General features: G+C 48.8%; 1 protein-coding gene across 7 annotated transcripts in view; it reads left to right on the forward strand.

Moving 5' to 3' along the window:
- The window catches only part of ELMO2 (engulfment and cell motility 2), a 38,432-nt gene extending 18,927 nt beyond the window's left edge, over positions 1 to 19,505 (forward strand). For 3 of the 7 annotated variants that reach the window (XM_082359448.1, XM_082359453.1, XM_082359452.1), the window contains 15 exons: positions 220 to 371; positions 2,914 to 2,992; positions 4,163 to 4,198; positions 6,160 to 6,210; positions 10,191 to 10,313; positions 10,626 to 10,760; positions 11,357 to 11,461; positions 11,556 to 11,664; positions 12,006 to 12,142; positions 13,564 to 13,727; positions 13,839 to 13,951; positions 14,143 to 14,250; positions 15,006 to 15,088; positions 16,711 to 16,788; positions 17,963 to 19,505. In XM_082359448.1, coding sequence (XP_082215574.1) covers positions 220 to 371; positions 2,914 to 2,992; positions 4,163 to 4,198; positions 6,160 to 6,210; positions 10,191 to 10,313; positions 10,626 to 10,760; positions 11,357 to 11,461; positions 11,556 to 11,664; positions 12,006 to 12,142; positions 13,564 to 13,727; positions 13,839 to 13,951; positions 14,143 to 14,250; positions 15,006 to 15,088; positions 16,711 to 16,788; positions 17,963 to 18,163 — 1,674 coding nt within the window. In that variant the 3' untranslated portion in view covers positions 18,164 to 19,505. Of the gene's footprint in view, positions 1 to 219; positions 372 to 2,913; positions 2,993 to 4,162; positions 4,199 to 6,159; positions 6,211 to 10,190; positions 10,314 to 10,625; positions 10,761 to 11,356; positions 11,462 to 11,555; positions 11,665 to 12,005; positions 12,143 to 13,563; positions 13,728 to 13,838; positions 13,952 to 14,142; positions 14,251 to 15,005; positions 15,089 to 16,710; positions 16,789 to 17,962 lie in introns of those variants that run through there. The other 4 variants (XM_082359449.1, XM_082359450.1, XM_082359451.1 and 1 more) reach the window with 2 other exon arrangements.

A 19,505-nucleotide genomic window follows, 5' to 3' on the forward strand; every position in this document is an offset into this window, starting at 1 on the left:
TTGAGTGGATGCTGTAATTTGAAATTGAGTTATCCATGCCTAGGGACTCCCTGGCACATTGGCCAACATAGCAGATACCATCGTCCACCTGGGGACAACTGTCCAAATGTGGGCAGCACACCTAAGAGGAGAGTCTGGGGGTGGCGGGCATCTGAAACCTAAGCCTTCAGCTCTCTCGGGCCCTGAGCTTCCTAACTGACTTGCCCTCTCTGGCTTTAGATCGCAGGGTACGTGAGCCAGCCCATGGTGGACGTGTCAATCCTGCAGAGGTCCCTGGCCATCCTGGAGAGCATGGTCTTGAACAGCCAGAGTCTGTACCAGAAGATCGCAGAGGAAATCACTGTGGGCCAGCTCATCTCTCACCTCCAGGTGTAAGTAGAGACCCTGCCCCAGCCTCCCTTCCCTGCCTGTTCTCTTCTCCCCTCTTACTCTGTTTAAGTCTTCCAATCCTACTTCTGCTTTGCTTGTATTCTGAGATGCTGGTCTGCTTGTTCATTCACTCATCACCTCTTCCACACTACTGCCAGAATTCCTCCCGTAATTCAGACCTGGTCATGTCATGCTCCCGCTTGAAATCCTCTGTAACTCTCCTTGCCTCTCAGGATAATGTGAAGTTTTTCCCAATCTTCCTGTACCACCATGGTACCAGACAGAATTAGATGCTTTCTCCTCTGTGGGCCAAATAGTTTCTGTTCGTACCTATGATAATCATATTTATATAAAATACTGTATTTTTATTATCTGTCTCCCATTTTAAACTTTGAGCTCTCTGGGAACAGGGGCCAATCATTTTTGTATCCCTTGTTTTGATTTAAGTAGAAGCTCAGTTAGCATTTGTTGAATGAACTCTTGCCGAACTAACAGTATGCTGTTGGGGGTAACAAGAAGTATTGTATAGGATGTGAGTTCCAATCCAGGATCTACTGCAAACTAGGTCTCTGCCCTCAGCAAGTTACCTAATCGCTTCTGGCCTAGGTTTCCTCACCTCTAGACTGAGGTTAATCATCCCCACCTCTCAGACTTGTGAGGATCAAAGAAGATAAAAGATCCAGCATAGGGGCCAGCACAAGATAGGTATTCAATAAATTGAGGAGGTTTTTTGTTTTTTGTTTTCTGGTTTTTTTGCTTTTGTTTGTTTTTTAAGAAACTTATCACATCCTAAAACATTTAACAGATAGTAAACAAAAGCCAAAGACAGATTAAAGCCTTTGGAGCACTGTTTGTCTCCTCCCCATTCTTTATACTTCCCTTTCAACCATTCCACACAATTTAAGGGGACTGGGCTTCCCAAAACAAGGATGGGGACACTGCTGATTCCTTCCTAATCCTTGCTCCCTTCCAGCATACGGGACATTGACAGAACGCCCTGCCAGTTCCAGGGGAAGCCAGAGCTCCCAGACTTGGTTGATTATAGCAGCCTTGTCTTCACTCAGCTATGCTCTCAGCCTGTACCTTCCCACTAGTCCAAGTAAAAAGGAAGCACAAGGAGGTTTACAGCTCTGATTTCTCCTTGTCACTTCTCTAAGGAATTCTCCAGCCTCTGTTTTCATGCCCAAAAGCCAAAAAGGTTGATTGAAGTCAGGGGGACATTGTGAACTCCAGATGGAGAGTTCTGATTTTCCTGACCTCAGAGTTACCTCTATTTCTTTGTTTCTGCATTGGGAATGACCCAGTTACCTCCTTAGAGATGATAGAGGAGCGTGGCATTTCTTAGGGGTCAGTCTATGAACACTTTCAGCCCATTGCTGTCCCCAGAAGTCATGTCCTCTGCTGCTGAGCTGAGGGACAATTAGTGACCTCCACTAGACCTCCAAGATGCCCCTGGCCAACCAGGACGCCCAGCAGCCCCTCTGGAAAGAGCCACAGAATGCACTCACGACGTGGCAGGTGGAGAGCTCTTGTCAAGTGCCAGGATTACAGGATTCCAGAGAAGCGTTGTAGTTATTTTATTTGTTTAAAATAAGTTCATAGTTAAAGACTTTGAAAATACAGAAAAGCACAAAAAGGAAATCATTTGCCCATTATCCCCCCTCCAGACATAACCACTGTTAACAGTAAATTGACTGTGCCGCTGGGTTTTTTTCTATGCATATTTTTAAGAAAGTTGGAATCTTACTGTACATGCTATGCGTGCCTTGACTTTTTTTATGGACTAATAGATATTGAACATTTCCCATGTCAAAGAACCTTCTGAAAGGGTAGTTCTAAATCTTTTTGTGCAGGAATTCCGTGCTGGTCTAGTGGTTAGGACTCCATGCTTCCACTGCCGAGGGTGCGGGTTCGATCCCTGGTCGGGGAATTAAGATCCTGCAAGCAGTGAGGCCTGGCCAAACATTAAAAAAAAAAAATATATATATATATATATATATATATATATATATATTATTTTTTTTTTTCCTTTTCTTTTTTTGCACCCCATATGCCTTTGAAAATCCAGTAACAGTTATGGACTCTCACCTCCCTGGAAAAATATATCACATAGTCAACCAGCTACAAGGAATAATGGCTGCACCATTTCTAGGGTTCCCAGACACTCTAAGCCCATCCCTAACCCCAGGCGAAGAACCTTTATGCTAAAACAGCATTTTTAATGACTGCTTAGGATTTGAATATATATGAACAGAGTCGCTACTGTGGACATTTGCATTATTTACTGTTGTTTCTTTTTTTAATAGTACTTGGATGAAACACCTTGCCAGTAACTCATGCACAGCTCTCTGATGACTATCTTTGGATAAATTCCTGTTAGTGGAATTGCTGGGTCAGGGAGTCTGCCCACTTTTAAGCTTTTGAGACTAAGCCTCTGATTATTGTTTGATTACAGTCTGCGAGTGATTGTTTTAAACCATCTCTAAGGATGTCTTGCTGGTCAGTCTTCTAACTTCTCTCTGCCTTCTTTCTCCGTTGACACAGCTCCAACCAGGAGATTCAGACCTACGCCATTGCACTGATTAACGCACTTTTTCTGAAGGCTCCTGAGGACAAGCGACAGGTCTGTGGTGGCCTTTTCAAGCTTTGCATCTGGGCTCTCCCAAGAGAAGACTTATCCTCCCAGTCATTTTCCCAAGAGTCCTTCCTCCTGTCCCTCTGCGGCCAGAGCCCATCAGAGCGGCTTTGCTAAGGAAGACCCAGGGAAGAGCTAGGAGGGAAACCAGCTGGGTCCTAGGTCAGGGCAGGGGCCTGCAAACTTTTTCCCCTCAAGGGTGAGTAAATATTTTTTGCCTGGTGGCCCTTGTGGTCTACGTGGCAACTATTCAACCTTGCCGCTGTAGCCAAAGCAGCCTCAAACAGTAGGCAGACAGGTGGGTGTGGCTGTCTTTCCATAAGACCTTCTAGACACAAACAGGCAACAAGCCTCATTTGGCCTTACTGCGACTACCCGTGGGTTAGAGGATCAAGGGGCAGGGAGAGGAGACCCTCTGGGCCTCCCTGCCGGGTCCCAGGAGACAGAAACAAATGCAATCCTTGCTTAAGGAAGCAAGAGTGGAGGGACTTAGCTTGAAGTTTCATGTATAAATATCCTCTGATACAGGTTCTAAACTTTTTTCTTCCCTATCAATTAGCTGTGTGACATGATGCAAATCGCTCTGCTTCTCTAAACCCCAGTTTCCTCACCTATAACGTGGGAGCAACATCTGCCCCATTCACTTCATAAGGATGTCATGAGAAAAAGCCAGACCCCTAATTTTGCAAATGAGGAAACCAGGTATCAGCTGGGCAGTGGAGCAAGGGCTGACCTAAGAGACCAGGGCCCCGAGGCTGAGTACTTTTCCTGCCACTGCTGGGCAAGTGCTCTAACCCCTCTGGGTCTCCGTTTACCTTTCTGTAAAATGCAAGGGCCAGATTAAAAATCGCTATGAGCCCTTCCAACACGACTGTTCTAGATTTCTCTGGTCAAAGCCCAAGTGATGTACAAAAGAAAGACTTTGTAATTCTCGGTCAATACCATGGGCTCAGTAAGTTGTAATTCCTGTGGGATTATGTACCAAGTTCTTGGAAGATTCTGGTGGGAGGACCAGGAGCATCTGTGGTTCTGTGTGTCCTTGTCCTTCTTGGATGGCTCGCTCTGTTCATCTCTTCCTCCCTAGTCCTGTTTTGAATGTAAGCTGAAAGCTCATTCTTCCATCTGCTTCTCTCTGTGCTTTTTGCTTTCTGCCGGCAGGACAAGCATCTTAATCCTCTAGACCTGCCTGTCACTGTAAGTAGCACTGCCATATGGAAAGGGCCCCGCTCTTTTCCAGGTGGGGAGGTTGAAGCTGGGTGAGACTCTCATGATCTGATCTAGTTGTTCAGGGAGCTGCAAGACACAGGAAAAGGTCGTGTGCTATAAATCTCATTTGTCAGAACACTTAGGGAAGTACCGCAGATCAGAGTCACCTAAAGGATTAAGGGGATGCCTGACCTGGGGAATGTGGCCCAGTCTCTCCTTTGTAACCTGCCTTCACATGGGTCTGTTGTTCAGCCGGGAAGATCAGATTCAGAAATAGCCTGTGACTTTCATCTAGATGATGCCAGATGCATCACATTCCAGCTTGCTGTAGCCAGGAGTAAAGGTAAATCCATGCCCTTTTGGACGCTTACTAGATCCTAGGAATTGGAAAAGCTTTAGACAGTTGACAGAAGGGAATTTGGATACTCGTTTCTTGGTTAGAGGGAGCTGAAAGAGGTCAGCTCTATGAGGATATGAAAAAGGATGAGTGCTTCCCCCTGCACCGCAGAGAAGCCTTTGGTTGAAGGCCTTTATATTCCAGCAGCAGACCACTGTCAATCACCCACTTTGTGAGTCATCGACAGCAAGATTTAATCGTGAGTCAGCCTCCCGTAGCCACCAGAGAAGTTTCTAGTCCGCCTTCCTCCTCTGCCAGTCAGTGTGTGCTCAGGGGACGCAAAGTAAAACTTAATGTTCCTGGCAGCGTCAGCCGTTTGGAATATGGCTAGAAATCTAGAAGCGAGAGGGAAAGGCCTTCCAGCTCTGAGAAAAATGACAACACTCACGGATATTGCCCCATAGGAGAGGTGTGACAGCTCCCTCAGGCCCATTGATTTAGAATTATCTGTGAAATTAAATTAAGGCAGCAGTTTAGAAAGTGAAGTCATACTGATTAACATTATAAGAAGTGGTGGCTGACATTGGAAGGAAGAGAGAAGAATTATGAAAAGCTGTCAGAAAAAGTAAAAGCATAGTAATCTGGGACCATTTTGTTTAGGGGAAAATAGCTCCACATTTCAGATGCCCCATAGGGTATTACAGTGTCACAACACAGAATAATAACTGATGTGGTTTTTGTTTTTTTTTTTTCCTGATGAAGCCAAGTCCTTGGCAGTGATTAAATTATTATAATCATTGTAGTCTCTTCAGAAATACAGAAGTGTATATATTCTTAGAAGATTAGCATAAGAATGGTCAAAATAACAGTTCTGAGAGGACCCTTAAAGCTTCATTCCCTGGAAGATTCACTTAACGTAGGATACTTTATTTCCTGAGTGAGCTAAATAAATAAAGTGTTACTGTCAAAATCTGAACCAAATAAATAAAAAAAGGTGACCCTGTTGTGAAAAATCACTCCAAAGCACCCAACACATTGTTCTCTAAACTGATCAGAAGTGAATCATAGACCAGCTACTGTTTCAGAGCATCCCACCCCAGCTCCGTCTGCTGGCGTGGTGCTGCGGGTGGGGGGCGGTGGAGGAGGATGCTGGGGCCCAAGCCCTCTTGCTCGGTTTGGAGTCAGTGTCTCATTAGAGTCCCTTCCCGCCTTGGCAGTGGTTCGGGCCTGGGATGGTGCATGTGGCTTGGGAACCATCATGCTGCTCTGTGCCCTGTGCTCGTCCATCTCCTGGCATCCTTGTAACACAAGTGTCTCGTCCTGAAGCAGTCTTTGTCCCTCTTTGAAGATGACACGGTTGATTGTACCACTGGGAAAGGAAACCCTGTTTGCGTTAATGTGTACTCACGAAAGAAAATGTGCGGGAATTTTTCAGAGTATTAAAATAACGTATTTGAAGGTCTGTGAATTTTTTTTCATTTGCCCACTTTTCATTTGAAAGGAAAAAAATTACGGGAAAAAGCCCCAGAGCTGTGACATCACCTTCCTCTTGATAGTTGTCACAGCTGCATGCCTGCCACCTTGCCTTATGTTCGCTTCTTCTTCTCAATAGGATATGGCCAACGCATTCGCACAGAAGCACCTTCGGTCCATAATCCTCAATGTAAGTTCCCAGACAAGCTATGTTTTGTTACTGTTATTGTTTTGTTACTATTAACTGCAACTACCACTATTATTATAGTTGTATTATTATTATTGAAATCACTATGGAGTGGGATGGGCACGCAGAGGGACCTTACCGATAGGTACTAAACACTTCCTAAGCTGGAAAGCTTATGGTTTCTGATCCACTGGAAGCAGGGCTGTCTCTAGGAGGCTGTCCCACCAGGAATTGCAGAGCCTCTAAGGAGGTACTTAGCCAGCTCTACTGTTTGTTGCCTCACAGCTCCACAAACTTTTATCCAGAGGGAATGTGTTAAAATAGGCACAGAAGAGGAATTCACTCCACTAACACCAGTCATAACCCTGAGTTGTGCGGGACACTGGGAGGGCTGCCCGGCCTGGGAGATTGCAGAGGAGGAGCTGGCAGTCCTGCCGCGAGGAGAGGTGTCAGGAGGCCTTAGAGGCGGTTCTTCAGGGAAGGCTGAGGATAAGCCAGCTGACCCGTCAGAAAGGAGTTCCTGCATGGGGAAGGGGGGCACCTAGGAGGAGTGCGTGGGCCGATAGAGCGTGGGGTGAGAATTTGTGACAGGCTGGAGAGGCGGCCAAGACCAGATCAAGTAGGGCCTTGGTCTTTTTCCCAAAAGCAATTGAGAGGCTTTAATCAGGATTGTGAAATAACCAGGCTGGCGTTTTAGAAAGATCACACTCCAAGATCCGTGTTTCCTGAGGGGTGTGTGAGGGAGGAGGGTAGAGCGGGAGTTGGGGGTGGGCGGGGGGAGGCGTCTGGAGGGAGGTCTCAGCCCCTGTTCTGCATCGGGGAGGGGATGTGGGCTGGGAGAGAGCTGAGGTGGGAGTTGAGGGCCGGGAAGGAGAGTCAAGGCGCTGGGTTAAAAGGAGGCCATTTTATCAGTTGTCCAAAACCAGGTGCAACTGGGAGACCACAGTGTAGGGAACAAAATGAGAAATCGAGAGTCGAGTGTGAAAGGCTTCATAATTCTGAACGTGAACTTTGGAGTCGGCAGCCCCCGCTCTGCCTTTAACCAATCTTTGATCTTGAGCAGTTCGCTTAACTCCTGTGGGCTTCAGTTTGCCCATCTGGGTGTGAGGACCAAATGAGCTGATACGTATACGCAGGGCTTAGGGGCCCCGGCACTTGGTGAGCGCTCTGCTCACATGGGCAGTTCCGTCACCGTAAACGAGATGCAGAGGTGATAGAATTCAAGAAGTAACCGTGGGCACCTGTGAGGCGGCGCGATCAGCTGCTCTAAACAGGCAGAGCCCACCGGACTTCTCGCAGAACGAGCTCCTGCCTGCGGGCCATCTCCCTGGTTACAGAGCCCCTCTGCCAGCCCGGCAGGAAGGGCCTGGCCAGACGCTTCCGCCCTCTGCCTACCACACAGTTTCCCTCATTCTTGTCTCCGTGTCCGAGCGGTTGTGTGGGGCGCCGTCCTCTGCATGTGTGGGAGTGGGTGCCCTTCTCAGAGAACTTTAATGCATTTCGAGGCTTATTATTTACCTGAACGGGATTAGAAGTTCAGCTCATTTCTGGACAAACCTGGTGAACAAGTGAAGATTCCATCCACTATAGAAGACAGTTTGGTGTCAGGACTCAGGCCGAACGGGTCTGCTAGGAGAAGGTTAACGTATGCTCACTTAAGTCCCGGGATTGAACAGAGTTGAGCCAGGGAGCCGAGGCCTCGAGGTACCTGACAGTCAAATAAGACTTCATCAGACTGGCGCTGTTCTTCTTTAAGCCATTGATGACTCGAGGAAGTACCCTCCCACTCTGACGTCTCTGAGATTGAGAAACGGGGATTAAAGTGAATGAAAACCAGTATCACATTAACTTTAACCTCTCTTCAGAGTGGTTCTATGAATTATGGAGAGAGGTGAGGAGAGAGGAATAGGGATAGACGGGTAGGGAGAAATCAGAGTGGTGGAGGGAGGGACGCAGAGAAAGGAAGAGGCTCAGAGTGAGGTGCAGGGGCAGAAGCGGCCGAAGCGGAGAAAAGACCCTGGGCTGCAAGAGACTGGGTGGAGGCGGAGGGGGAGCAGAGCAGACCGTGAGAAGGAAGCTGGGGAGGCGGAGAGGAGGCTGATGAGAGAGGTCACGCCAGAGGAGAGGGAGCTGGAGAGGGCGCGGGGAGGAGGTGAGGGCGGGGCACACACGCCAGGGGGCGAGCAGGAGCAGCCCTGTCCGCTGTCCCGTAGAACTTGCTGTAGTTGTGGAGGTGTGTGCAGAAAGGGCGGCCCAAGCTACGTATGGCTGTTGAACGCTTGAAATGTGTCTGGTGTGGCTGGGGAACTGAATTTGTAGTTCTTTAAAGTTTCAGTTTAAATTTAAATGCCCACGTGTGGCTTGTGGCTACTGTATTGGGCCTTGCAGATCTAGGGAAAGAAAGAGACAGAGAAAGGAAGAGCTCTCTGGAGTTGCACCGGTGGGGAGAGGAAATCTAGAGCAGCGCCGTCCAGTGGAGATATGATGCGAGCCACTTGTTTCATTTAAGTGTTCTAGTAGCAGCATTAACTAAAAAAGGAATAGGGGAAATGAATTTCAATAATATAATTCATTTAACCCAGTATATCTAAAATAGTATGATATCAACATGTAATCAATAGGAAAATTGTTAGTGAGGTATTTTACATTTTCTGTTTTCATACTAAGGCTCTGATATCCAGTGTGCATTTTACATTTACAGCACATCTCAATTTGGACTGGCCACATTTCAAGTGTTCACCAGCCACAGGTGGCTAGTGGCTACCAGACTGGACTGCACAGATCTAAAGAGATTGATTGATCCCGAACCAGAGCAAGCTCTAGAGAGAGCTGATCTAGAGTTAGAAAGCTAAGTATTTTAGAGTACAGCAGAACTTTCTGACATGTTCCACTTCTACTCTATCATTGGATGTAGCCACTAGCCGCTTGTGCCTCCTGAGCTTAAAATGTGGCTAGTGCGACTGAGGACCTGAACTTTTAACTTGAATCAGTTTTAACTGACTTAGATGCACGTGGCCACATATGGCTAGTGGCTGCCATACTGGACAACACAGCTCTAGAGACGAGCTAGGCCGAGTAAGAGAACACGAAGGGCACAGAGGGCGGTACATGTGGGAAGCTGGGCAAGAGTCTCATTTGGGCGAGAAAAGACCAAGAACGACAGGATTCTAGATGGTGAGTGAGACAGAGGGAGCGAGGAATGCAAGGGAGCAGGCAGGAAAAAGCAGGAGGCTCCTGCGGGCGAGGGAACAGGACACCGAGAGACAGGACGGGAACCAGCGTTGGTCAGCCCGGAGGACAGAGCGGGGCATGTGGCATGTAGAACAAGACAGAGATGGAGCATGAGAGGTGGAGAAGGACCTCAGGTGGGTGGGCGTCAGGGAGGAGGTGGTGAGCTGAGGGGGTGGGGAGGATAGAGTTAGAGGAGGGGAGAGGGATGTGGTGTGGGGACATGGGGAGGGGGACATACCCAGAATGAGCAGAGGGAAGGGGAGGGACACCAGTAGGAGAGAAGGGGGCCGGACAAGGAGCATTAGATGCCCCTCTTTGTGTAGGTGTCTCGAGATGATTGAAAGAAAATGATCTTTTCAGAACCCCTCTACCTGGTGAGGCCATCCAAAACATTTTATTTTTCTAAGGGAAAACAAAAGAATTGTACTGTCCAGTTCTACAAGCGACTCTTCACGCACATTCTGTTGTCTGGATCGATTGGAATGAGGTCCAGCCGCTGATCTCCCGCATCGTAATGTTACTTCCCCGGCCAGGGGCGTGCACAAAAAAAGATGGTGCCCTTGTGGCCTGCAGTGAATCATCTCTGCCTGAATCAGGCCCATTCATGTTGCATCCCCTTCTGGAACTTGAAGTCCCTGTGTGGGGGAGGAAACCCTATCCCCTGCCCAGCATACTGTCTTTTCACCAGCATGGATGTGACTCTTCAGTAAAAATCAGTTCAACCCTCTGTTCCCTGCCTTTGCTCTTCCCAGCATGTGATCCGAGGGAACCGCCCAATCAAAACCGAGATGGCCCATCAGCTGTATGTCCTGCAAGTCCTGACCTTTAACCTTCTGGAAGAAAGGATGATGACCAAGATGGACCCCAATGACCAGGTAGGTTCTAAGTGGGACGGAGCTTTCCTGGCTGGCATCGTGTGCTGTTTGATGTGGTGCATTCCACCCTGTGTATTGAGCACCTGCTGTGTGCCAGGAACTGTGCTTAGTTGTGTCAGCTTTGGGCCTCACCATGATCCCTTTCTGCTGGGTGACTGGGCCAAGCCCATCTCTGTCCTGCGATGCTAGAGGTGATGCCTCCTCAAAAGATCGATCGGGGCCAGAGTTCTGCCCGGAAAAACTCTACCCACTCTTTCTTTTCCTTGTTTCCCTTGATTAGCTGATTCACCTGCTGACTATTTCACCTCCCAGGCTCAAAGAGACATTATATTTGAACTGAGGAGGATTGCATTTGATGCAGAGTCTGACCCTAGCAACGTCGCCGGGAGTGGGACCGAAAAACGCAAAGCCATGTATACCAAGGACTACAAGATGCTGGGATTTACTGTGAGTTTCCCAGAGCATGGACACTGGTAGACCTTCTCCCCTGACAGGGAGTCAGAGGGCCACCCAGACAGAACCCTGACAACCCTCTCTCATAACATGATGGTGGCCCTGGAACAGAAGACACTAAGAAGCTGGAGGGGCCTTGACACTTGATTTGCTTTGGCCATGGCAGGTTCACAAGTTTATGGCAACATTTGGCCCCTTGAAACAAACCCATCTGTAGGAGGGCCCAGGAGGTCGGCCAAATGAGTGGAGAGGGGATCTCTCATGAAAGCAGCTAGATTCTTTGAAAATCTGGAGTGGATATTTTGTGATAGGCTACAGCTTGAGAATGGAGCTAATTCAGTTAAATACTTATTGGGCATCTACTCAGCACCCAGCAGTATTTAGGCACGGGAGATGTAAGATGAGTCAGCCACAGTCCAGTGGCCATGAGCTCACAGCCTCGTAGTAGAGATGGGCACGTGACAAGAGCTACAACAGAGGCAGGTGTGACGTGTGGGAGGCATATGGTGGAGGGGTGATTGGGGTCCCCCTCAGGTGAGCTCGCACACAGGGTCTACCGAGTCTCAAATCAGGTGTGTTTATTTCTACAGAACCATATCAACCCAGCAATGGACTTTACCCAGACTCCTCCTGGAATGCTGGCCTTGGACAACATGCTGTACTTGGCGAAAGTCCATCAGGACACCTACATCCGGGTAAAGGCTGGGGACCAGCTTTCTCTGTGTTGATGCCACATCGCTTGCCTCCCTCCCTCCCTCCCTCACCCTCTCTTTCCTCTTCCCCCCACAGATCGTCTTGGAGAACAGCAGCCGAGAAGACAAACATGAGTGCCCCTTTGGCCGCAGTGCCATTGAGCTCACCAAAATGCTCTGTGAGATCCTACAGGTTGGGGAACTGCGTAAGTCTGTGTGGCTCCCCCCTTCCTTCAGCCATTCCTTGTACTCAGGAGCCTGGTGAGACTCGAGGGTATAGAGTTAGGTGTCCATGGGACTGGACAGCCTTATTGTACTTTTTAAAATATTACCAAGAGAGCTGTAATCCGTCTCCAGTTGTTTATGGGAGTCGTGGCTGTGGCTTGTTTGAGCTGGTGATTTAGCATGTTCAGTAGCTACGCCCCCATCCACCACCCCTCTTGGTCGTCAGTCTGGTTTTGTTCCTCCGGACTTTGGTGTGGAGGATCCCAGGTTTATGGACATGGGCTCCCAGCTTCATCCTTTCCCTGTTTCTCTTCTTCCACAGCAAATGAAGGGCGCAACGACTACCACCCGATGTTCTTCACCCATGACCGAGCGTTTGAAGAGCTCTTTGGAATCTGCATCCAGCTGTTGAACAAGACCTGGAAGGAGATGAGGGCAACAGCCGAGGACTTCAACAAGGTCGGTGTCACAGAGCTGTGAGACCTGTGGGCTGAGACCATCCCAGGACAGCCTGTGACAGCTGGCCAGAGCCTGGGGAATACCTGAGCTGGAGGACAGTGTGGTCTGCAGCGCTGAGTCATAAGACGGAGGCATTGAGAGCATCAGTCCCCTCTGTAACCCTGAGCAGGTGTCTCCCTGCTGGGCCCCTCATTTGCCCAGTGGACCAGTACCGGCCCCTCCCGCCTTCCTTCGGGGGCAGGAGGATAAACATAACAGTGATAGCTGTGGGTTACCGAGCACTTACCTGTGCAGGCACTGTGGCAATTTCGTGAACCGCAGATGTTATGGAGACATCGGGGTGGATCCGCAGTGACGTGCGTGTCAGGGGTACTTCCCAGTAGCCATTTCTGGATGCTTTCTGAGTCCACTCTCTTGACAGCACTGCTAGGCCCTCAAAAGCTGATTATCTAGGAGTTGGCTCTTTTGAAGCTGCTCATCTCATTGTAAAAAATTTGTGAAATATAAAGAAGAAAAAGTTATCTATAATTCCCCTATCCAGCGACAATGACCATTTTTATCTTTCCCTCTAGTCTTCTTTTTTTTTCTATTTGGTTGTGCCGGGTCTTAGTTGCAGCAGGAGGGCTCCTTAGTTGCGGCAGGCAGTCTCCTTAGTTGTGACATGCGAACTCTTGGTTGCAGCATGCATGTGGGATCTAGCTCCCTGACCAGGGATCGAACCTGGGCCCCCTGCATTGGGAGCACGGAGTCTTATCCACTGCGCCACCAGAGAAGCCCCTCTGGTCTTTTTTTTTGCTATAGATTTTTCCTTCATTGGTGGGGAGCTGACTGGATGTGCAGATGGTGTCCTGCTTTTTACTTAGCTGTTGTTGTTTTAAGGGAACTAACACAGGTTTTGAACACACTACAGTGTGCCAGGCACTGTGCATCCAGATAGCGTCTCATATGCTTGTGGCAACCTCTATCGAAGATGTGTCTTCCTTTCTCTAGCTTTAAGGATGAGTAGGTGGGGCCCTGAGCATGTTGAGTGACTTGCTCAAGGAAAAGATTAAGGCACAGAGTTGAGATCTGAACCTGCTTCTCTCTGACTCCAGAATGTATGAGAAATAAAGCACTTGTCTGGACATCCCTGGCAGTCCAGTGGTTAAGACTCTACGCTTCCACTGTAGGGGACATGGGTTCGATCCCTGGTCAGGGAACTAAGATCCTGTATGCCCCATGGTGCAGCCAAAAAAAAAAAATCCATTTGTCACCATCCATCATTTGTCCTACGTAACTAAGAAGAGATAGTAGTAGAGAATCAGTGCTCTTACTCACCCAGCGGATGCCTGTGGTACCCACCGTGCTCAGGACCGTGGAGGGCAGAGCCTGGCATCCGTTTATCAGACCAGGGCTGAGGCGGCCGCCTTCTTCTCTCTCAGGTTATGCAGGTAGTCCGGGAGCAGATCACTCGGGCTTTGCCCTCCAAACCCAACTCTTTGGATCAGTTCAAGAGCAAACTGCGGAGCCTGAGCTACTCGGAGATTCTGCGACTGCGCCAGTCCGAGAGGATGAGTCAGGATGACTTCCAGTCCCCGCCGATTGTGTAAGTGCCGTGATGGGGGAGGGCGTTGGGGGGGAGTGCCAGCTCTGCCTCCCTTCAGAAGGCCTGCTGTCCCCGTGACCTTCTCCTTACTCCGGTGCACGTCCACCGCAGGGAGCTGAGGGAGAAGATCCAGCCCGAGATCCTTGAGCTGATCAAGCAGCAACGCCTGAACCGGCTCTGTGAGGGGAGCAGCTTCCGAAAGATTGGGAATCGCCGGAGGCAAGGTGAGTTGAGGGCCCGGGCGCTGGGACCGTCTGTCCCTACTGCCCGGAGCTGCCGTACTGGGCGGGGGGCACCTGCCCGGACCGTCCCTGCCGGGAGCAGGCAGGGAACGAGTCGTCTTTTTGCCCCTCGTGTGCCCAGGCCTCTCCCAGAAGTGTCCTTGCTCACCTGCCTGGCTTCCCTTGTGTTCCAGAGCGTTTCTGGTACTGCCGCTTGGCCCTGAACCACAAGGTCCTGCACTACGGTGACTTGGACGACAACCCTCAAGGGGAGGTGACATTCGAATCCCTGCAGGAGAAAAGTAAGTTCATTTCTCTGTTGGGGTGTCATGGTAGCTGGACTTGCTGTCAGGAGACCTGACTTCTGGTCCTGGCTGCTTCAAACTGGTAATCTGGCCTTGGGCCAGTTATTTCTCTGAACCCATTTCCCCATTGGTCAGAGGTCATCTCCACCTGGCCTACCTCAAGGGGCTGTTTGGAGAATTCAGTGAGATCACAGATATGGGTTTTGCAGATTGTAAAGGGTGATACAAGACTAAATTGAAAGGCGGTGGTTAAGAGCAGAACCTCTGAAGCCTGACTGCCTGGATTCACATCCTGGCTTTGCTGTTAATTCTAATTAATTACAAGCTAATTCTCCCCTCTGCCTTGGATTCTTCTGTAAAATGGGAATAATAGCCACATTTCCCTCATCAGAGGATTGAATGAGTCCTATATGTAAAGCACTTAGAACAATGGCTGGCAGGGGGTAAGAGTAATTATTAGCTGCCTTTGCTCTGGTGGCCGTTGTCATCTTTATCGCCACGAAGTGGAAGTGAGGTGAGTGTCTGAGGCCCCCTTCCTTAGGCAGACAGTGCAAAAGCCCTGAACCCACCCCCAGTTAGACTTGACACAGCGCAGCAGGCCAGAGTCCAGGCAAAGCGACCACGGAGCAGGGAACCCTCCCTGAGCTCATACAGCCCTGTGGGTCTGGGGGCTGGGCCGTCCCTTCCAGCACTGATGCAAGGACCAACTTGCAGCATAAAGCTTCCAGAAACTAATTCCCCTCATTTATCAGTTCCTGTTGCAGACATTAAGGCCATTGTCACTGGGAAAGATTGTCCCCACATGAAAGAGAAAAGTGCTCTGAAACAGAACAAGGTGAGTGGAGAGGCAGCCCCGAGTCTGAGGTGCTGTCACAATGATACGTGGAGCGTAGTCGGTGGTGGTTGTTTTCTAGGTGCGTGACCTCTCGCCCCCATGCTGTCTCATTTTAAGTTCATCCTGAATGTTTTGTTAAGAACGATTTGAACAGACACCAAGATAGATAGAACCCCCATAGACGCCTCACCCAGCTTCATCAACCAGGGCAAAGTCTACCCATCCACTTGTCCCTCTTCCCTTATTACTTTGAAGAAAATCTCAAGTGTTACATCGTTTCTTCTGTAAGTATTTAGAATGAACCTCTAAATTATAAGGACTCTCTTAACATAATCGCAGTACTATTTGCACACCTAAAAGGAAATAAAAAGTTGTTATTTAGTATCAAGTATTCCATTGATGTTTGATTTTCTACTAATTGTCTTAAAAATGTCATCGTTTCTCTATATAAAAATATATGTGTTTATGTGTATTCACATGCACACATACACACATACACACACTCATACCCACTTTGTTTGCTAAATCAGAATCCAAATAGGGTCTCTGCAGTGTGATTAGTCTTTTAAGTTTCTTAATTCATAAGTTCCCCCTCCATCTTTTGCAGCTCTTTTTTTTTCCCCTCTCTTTGCAGTTTATTAGTTGAAGAAACCAGGTTGCTTGTTTGGTAGTTTCCCAGAGTCTGAAATCTGCTGATTGTCTCCCTGTGGTGTAGTTGAGCCCATTCCTCTGTCCCAGATCTGTAAATTGGTAGAGAGATCTAGAGGCTTGATCCAGTTCAGGCTTGACCTTTTTATTTTGGCCAGACTCCCTCCTAGATGGTATTCTGTTCTATCAAGAGGCACATAATGTCTGGTTGTCTGTCTTTTTTGTGATGTTAGCAGACTCTGGAGGCTCAGTGCCTCGTTTCATTAGTAAATTAACGTTTGCAAACTAGTGATATTCTAGGGCTCTCATCCCTTTTATTAGTCGAACTACTTCTCTAAAGAGAAACTTGCCATCATCTACAGTGGTTTCCCAGTGGTACAGTTTATAAGAAGGGAGGATAAACGCTTGATTCTTTTCTTTTATGTGCCTACTTTTAAAACAAGGACTTAGTTCCCTGGTATCACCCAACAGTGACCTATTTTGTGCATGTGTTTTGCTTTGTTTTTTAGTGGTATTGTAAACTCATGGATTTAAGCCTATTATATTTGTTTCAGTCATTACAGTTATGTTGTTGATGCTCAAGTCGTGCCATTTTTGGCCACAATTTGTTTTTGTTTTGGTGGTTTTCTAAACTGTTAAGACTTTCAGCTTAATTACCCAGATATATATATAAGGTAATATACAGTCGTGGACTCTGACATTCAGAGGTTCCGAGTGTTGAGAAATGATTTTTCTCCAATCTTAAAAAGTATCACCACATCCTAGGCATGACTTAGGTGGGTTAGTGAGGGTTGATTACCGGTGACCTCATCTCCAGCCACATTTGTGCATGAGCCCTGGGACCTTGATGACATCACATCTGAATCAGCATATTTGGCGATGGTTCCAAGTCACTAGGACTTTGACCAAGCTCTTGGTATGTAGGGCTCAGGCCATTCCCTTGCTCCAAATAACTGAAACCCTTTCTCCTTTAGGAGGTGCTGGAATTGGCTTTCTCCATCCTGTATGACCCCGACGAAACCTTAAACTTCATTGCACCTAATAAGTATGAGGTGAGCAGCGTGACGCTGCCTTGGACAGCCAAGCCTTCTCTGTGCCTGCAGCTGGAGGGGAGGAGTGGGCAGAACAGAAACATACCCCTAAAGGCAGGGGTCCCAGAGGGTGACGAAGGCTGCTGACACCAAGGATCTGCCATGCCGGGGGTCCTTCCCCCTGAGCTGGGCTCTCCAGGTCACTCTTAGCAGCAGTGGTAGGTTGTCGTTAGAAAGACAGGATCAACTGGGGATAACTTATTTGCCTGGAACTAGGAAAATGCTCCTCTTTTCAGTTTCTGCATGGCCACCCACCCAAGTGAGCCTGACAGATCCTCCCTCTCCAGGGCTCTGGGGCACATGTTGTAGTGGATCTGACCTGGGCTTTGAAGCCAGGTGGATCTGGTCCTCTTTACACGGGGACTACAGTTTCAGCTGTAGCACTAGAAGATGCTAGATATTGAAAAGCAGCTGTGGTTGAGAGCATACATGTCTGGTGAGCTCTGAGAGCCAGTGGAGGGAACTGGAGGTGGGGCTTCTGGAAGAGGAGACCCTTAGGCAGGGCCTGAGCTGTCAGTGGAGTTTGATTGGGAAGAAATGAAGAACTAGCAGGTGGGAGATAGGTGAGCAAAGGCAGGAAAAAGATGGAACAGGAGGAGTTAGGGAGGGATGGGTTGAGAATTCTCTGTTATTCCCTCTTGTCATGAGACCCTCAAGTTCAGGTTTTCTAGTACTTATTTTTAACATTTATTGACATGGTTTTTTTTTTTTAACTTTTTTTGAAACAAAATTGACATTCTACAGAGATTCCTTTTGTTTCCTGCCTTTTTACGTAATATGTGTTCCCCCCGACCATTACAAATTTCGGGGGCAATTTCAGGTTTCTCTAAAGAGAAACTAGTTGATGTCCCTGTTCTTAGTTCTTGTTTTGCTGTATTTATTAATTGCATTTTTAAAAATCACACTTGATATTATCTTAGGGAGTTTAAATGTAAATCCCTTACAAAAATCCAAAGGTCTTTTGAGAAAGTGAACGATCACCTCCCAGTTTACCTTTGCTCTTATCCCAGATAAGTCCTGCCTGTACTGAATAGGGCCCAAAGAGGCTGTGTGAGCCCTGTCAGCAAAGCGACTTTGGCAGGACCTCCCGCTGACCAGGGGCCACCAGTGACATTTTGCAACTTGCTACCCACAGTACTGCATCTGGATCGACGGCCTCAGTGCCCTTCTGGGGAAGGACATGTCCAGCGAGCTGACCAAGAGTGACCTGGACACCCTATTGAGCATGGAGATGAAGCTGCGGCTACTGGACCTGGAGAACATCCAGATCCCCGAGGCCCCGCCGCCAGTGCCCAAGGAGCCCAGCAGCTACGACTTCGTCTATCACTACGGCTGAGCCCAGAGCCGGAGCTGACGGTACCCAGCAAGGGACTTGCGGCCCAGGAGGAACACTCACAGTCTGGTGCCTTGTCTTTTGCTTGTACAGAATCTATAGTGACCGTGGTGGCCAGTCAATGCCAGTCACTCCTCAGACCCACCTCGGGCCACCCGGAGCTTCCTCTTGGTCCCTGCCCACTCTGAGTCGTGAAGGCAGGGTGCTCTGCCCTCCCCATCACCGGGGAGCCTGGGGTCGGGCCGTGAGGAATAAACAGCAGACGCCCTTGCCTTCCAGGCCAAGAAACTGCTTCTTGAACCGGAGTTAACAACGGCCACTCACCTTTTCTTCCTGAGCCTGCTCGCCAGTTGCCTGGATCCCCAAGCGGGCAAGAGCTGGCCCAGGAAAGGCTGCCCCAGAGGACAGACGTGCTGGGCATGTTGAGAGCCTTGGAGAGGCTGCCTTCGGGTGACCCGGGCCTGTGTCTCAGATCTAAGTGGAAGCCTTGGCCTTTGCTCAGTAGATGCCTTGCCCTTGCTTTTGCCGTCTTCGTGAGGGCTCACCTGGCCTCGTCCAGGGCCAACGTGCTGCTGAGGTTCATCTCTGACATCTCTGGTCTCCGGATGCCACCGGATCCTCTTGCCCACGCAGTTGTCTGGGCAGATGGACGTGTCTCCCTACAAGCTCTGTCTCTCATCCTGGCAAGTCAGAGACATGCAGGCCAAGTCCCACCCTCTTAGTCTCAAGGAAGAGCCCAGATGAAGCCTGGGTCTAGACTGTGGTGAGGTCACTAGATTCCACTCCCCTCCCGCCCCATTTATATCTTTTCCTTCCGCAGGGAGAAACCTCCCACCTCACCTGAATTGCGGCCCCTCCGGTTTGCTTTCCTTTGGCCTTCCAGACGTCGGGAGGTTAGCCTCCCTTGCTCCCTCCCCCAGTGCTGTGGTTTCTGCCATTGGCCATGATTTCAGGGAGCCAGCTGGGGCCAGGGGAGGCCACAGCTGTGCCAGTGAGGCTTCCCTGGTGCTGTAGCACTTGTAAACCACACGCACAGCCCGTCTCCTTGGACACGCGTGGGCACAGTGGCATTCAGTATTGGTAGCCTAGCATGGTGGGTACTGCCCAAGGAAGAGTGTACTATATATTTTCTTTACTATAGGCCATACTTATACAGACATGTATATATATTTATATAAGATCTACCTATCCTAGGATGGAACGTTTGAGGGAAAATAAAATGGGAGGCCAAAAAAAAGAAGAAAAAGGTAACACTTCCAGTTGTGAGCCAAGATTGTAACCTGAGAGTGGCCAGGAGCTTCCTGTCAGTAACCATGTTTTCAATAAATACTCTTTCATGTACAAA

This window comes from Balaenoptera borealis (assembly GCF_965194805.1).
Source record: "Balaenoptera borealis genome assembly, chromosome: 16".
Taxonomy (NCBI): domain Eukaryota; kingdom Metazoa; phylum Chordata; class Mammalia; order Artiodactyla; family Balaenopteridae; genus Balaenoptera; species Balaenoptera borealis.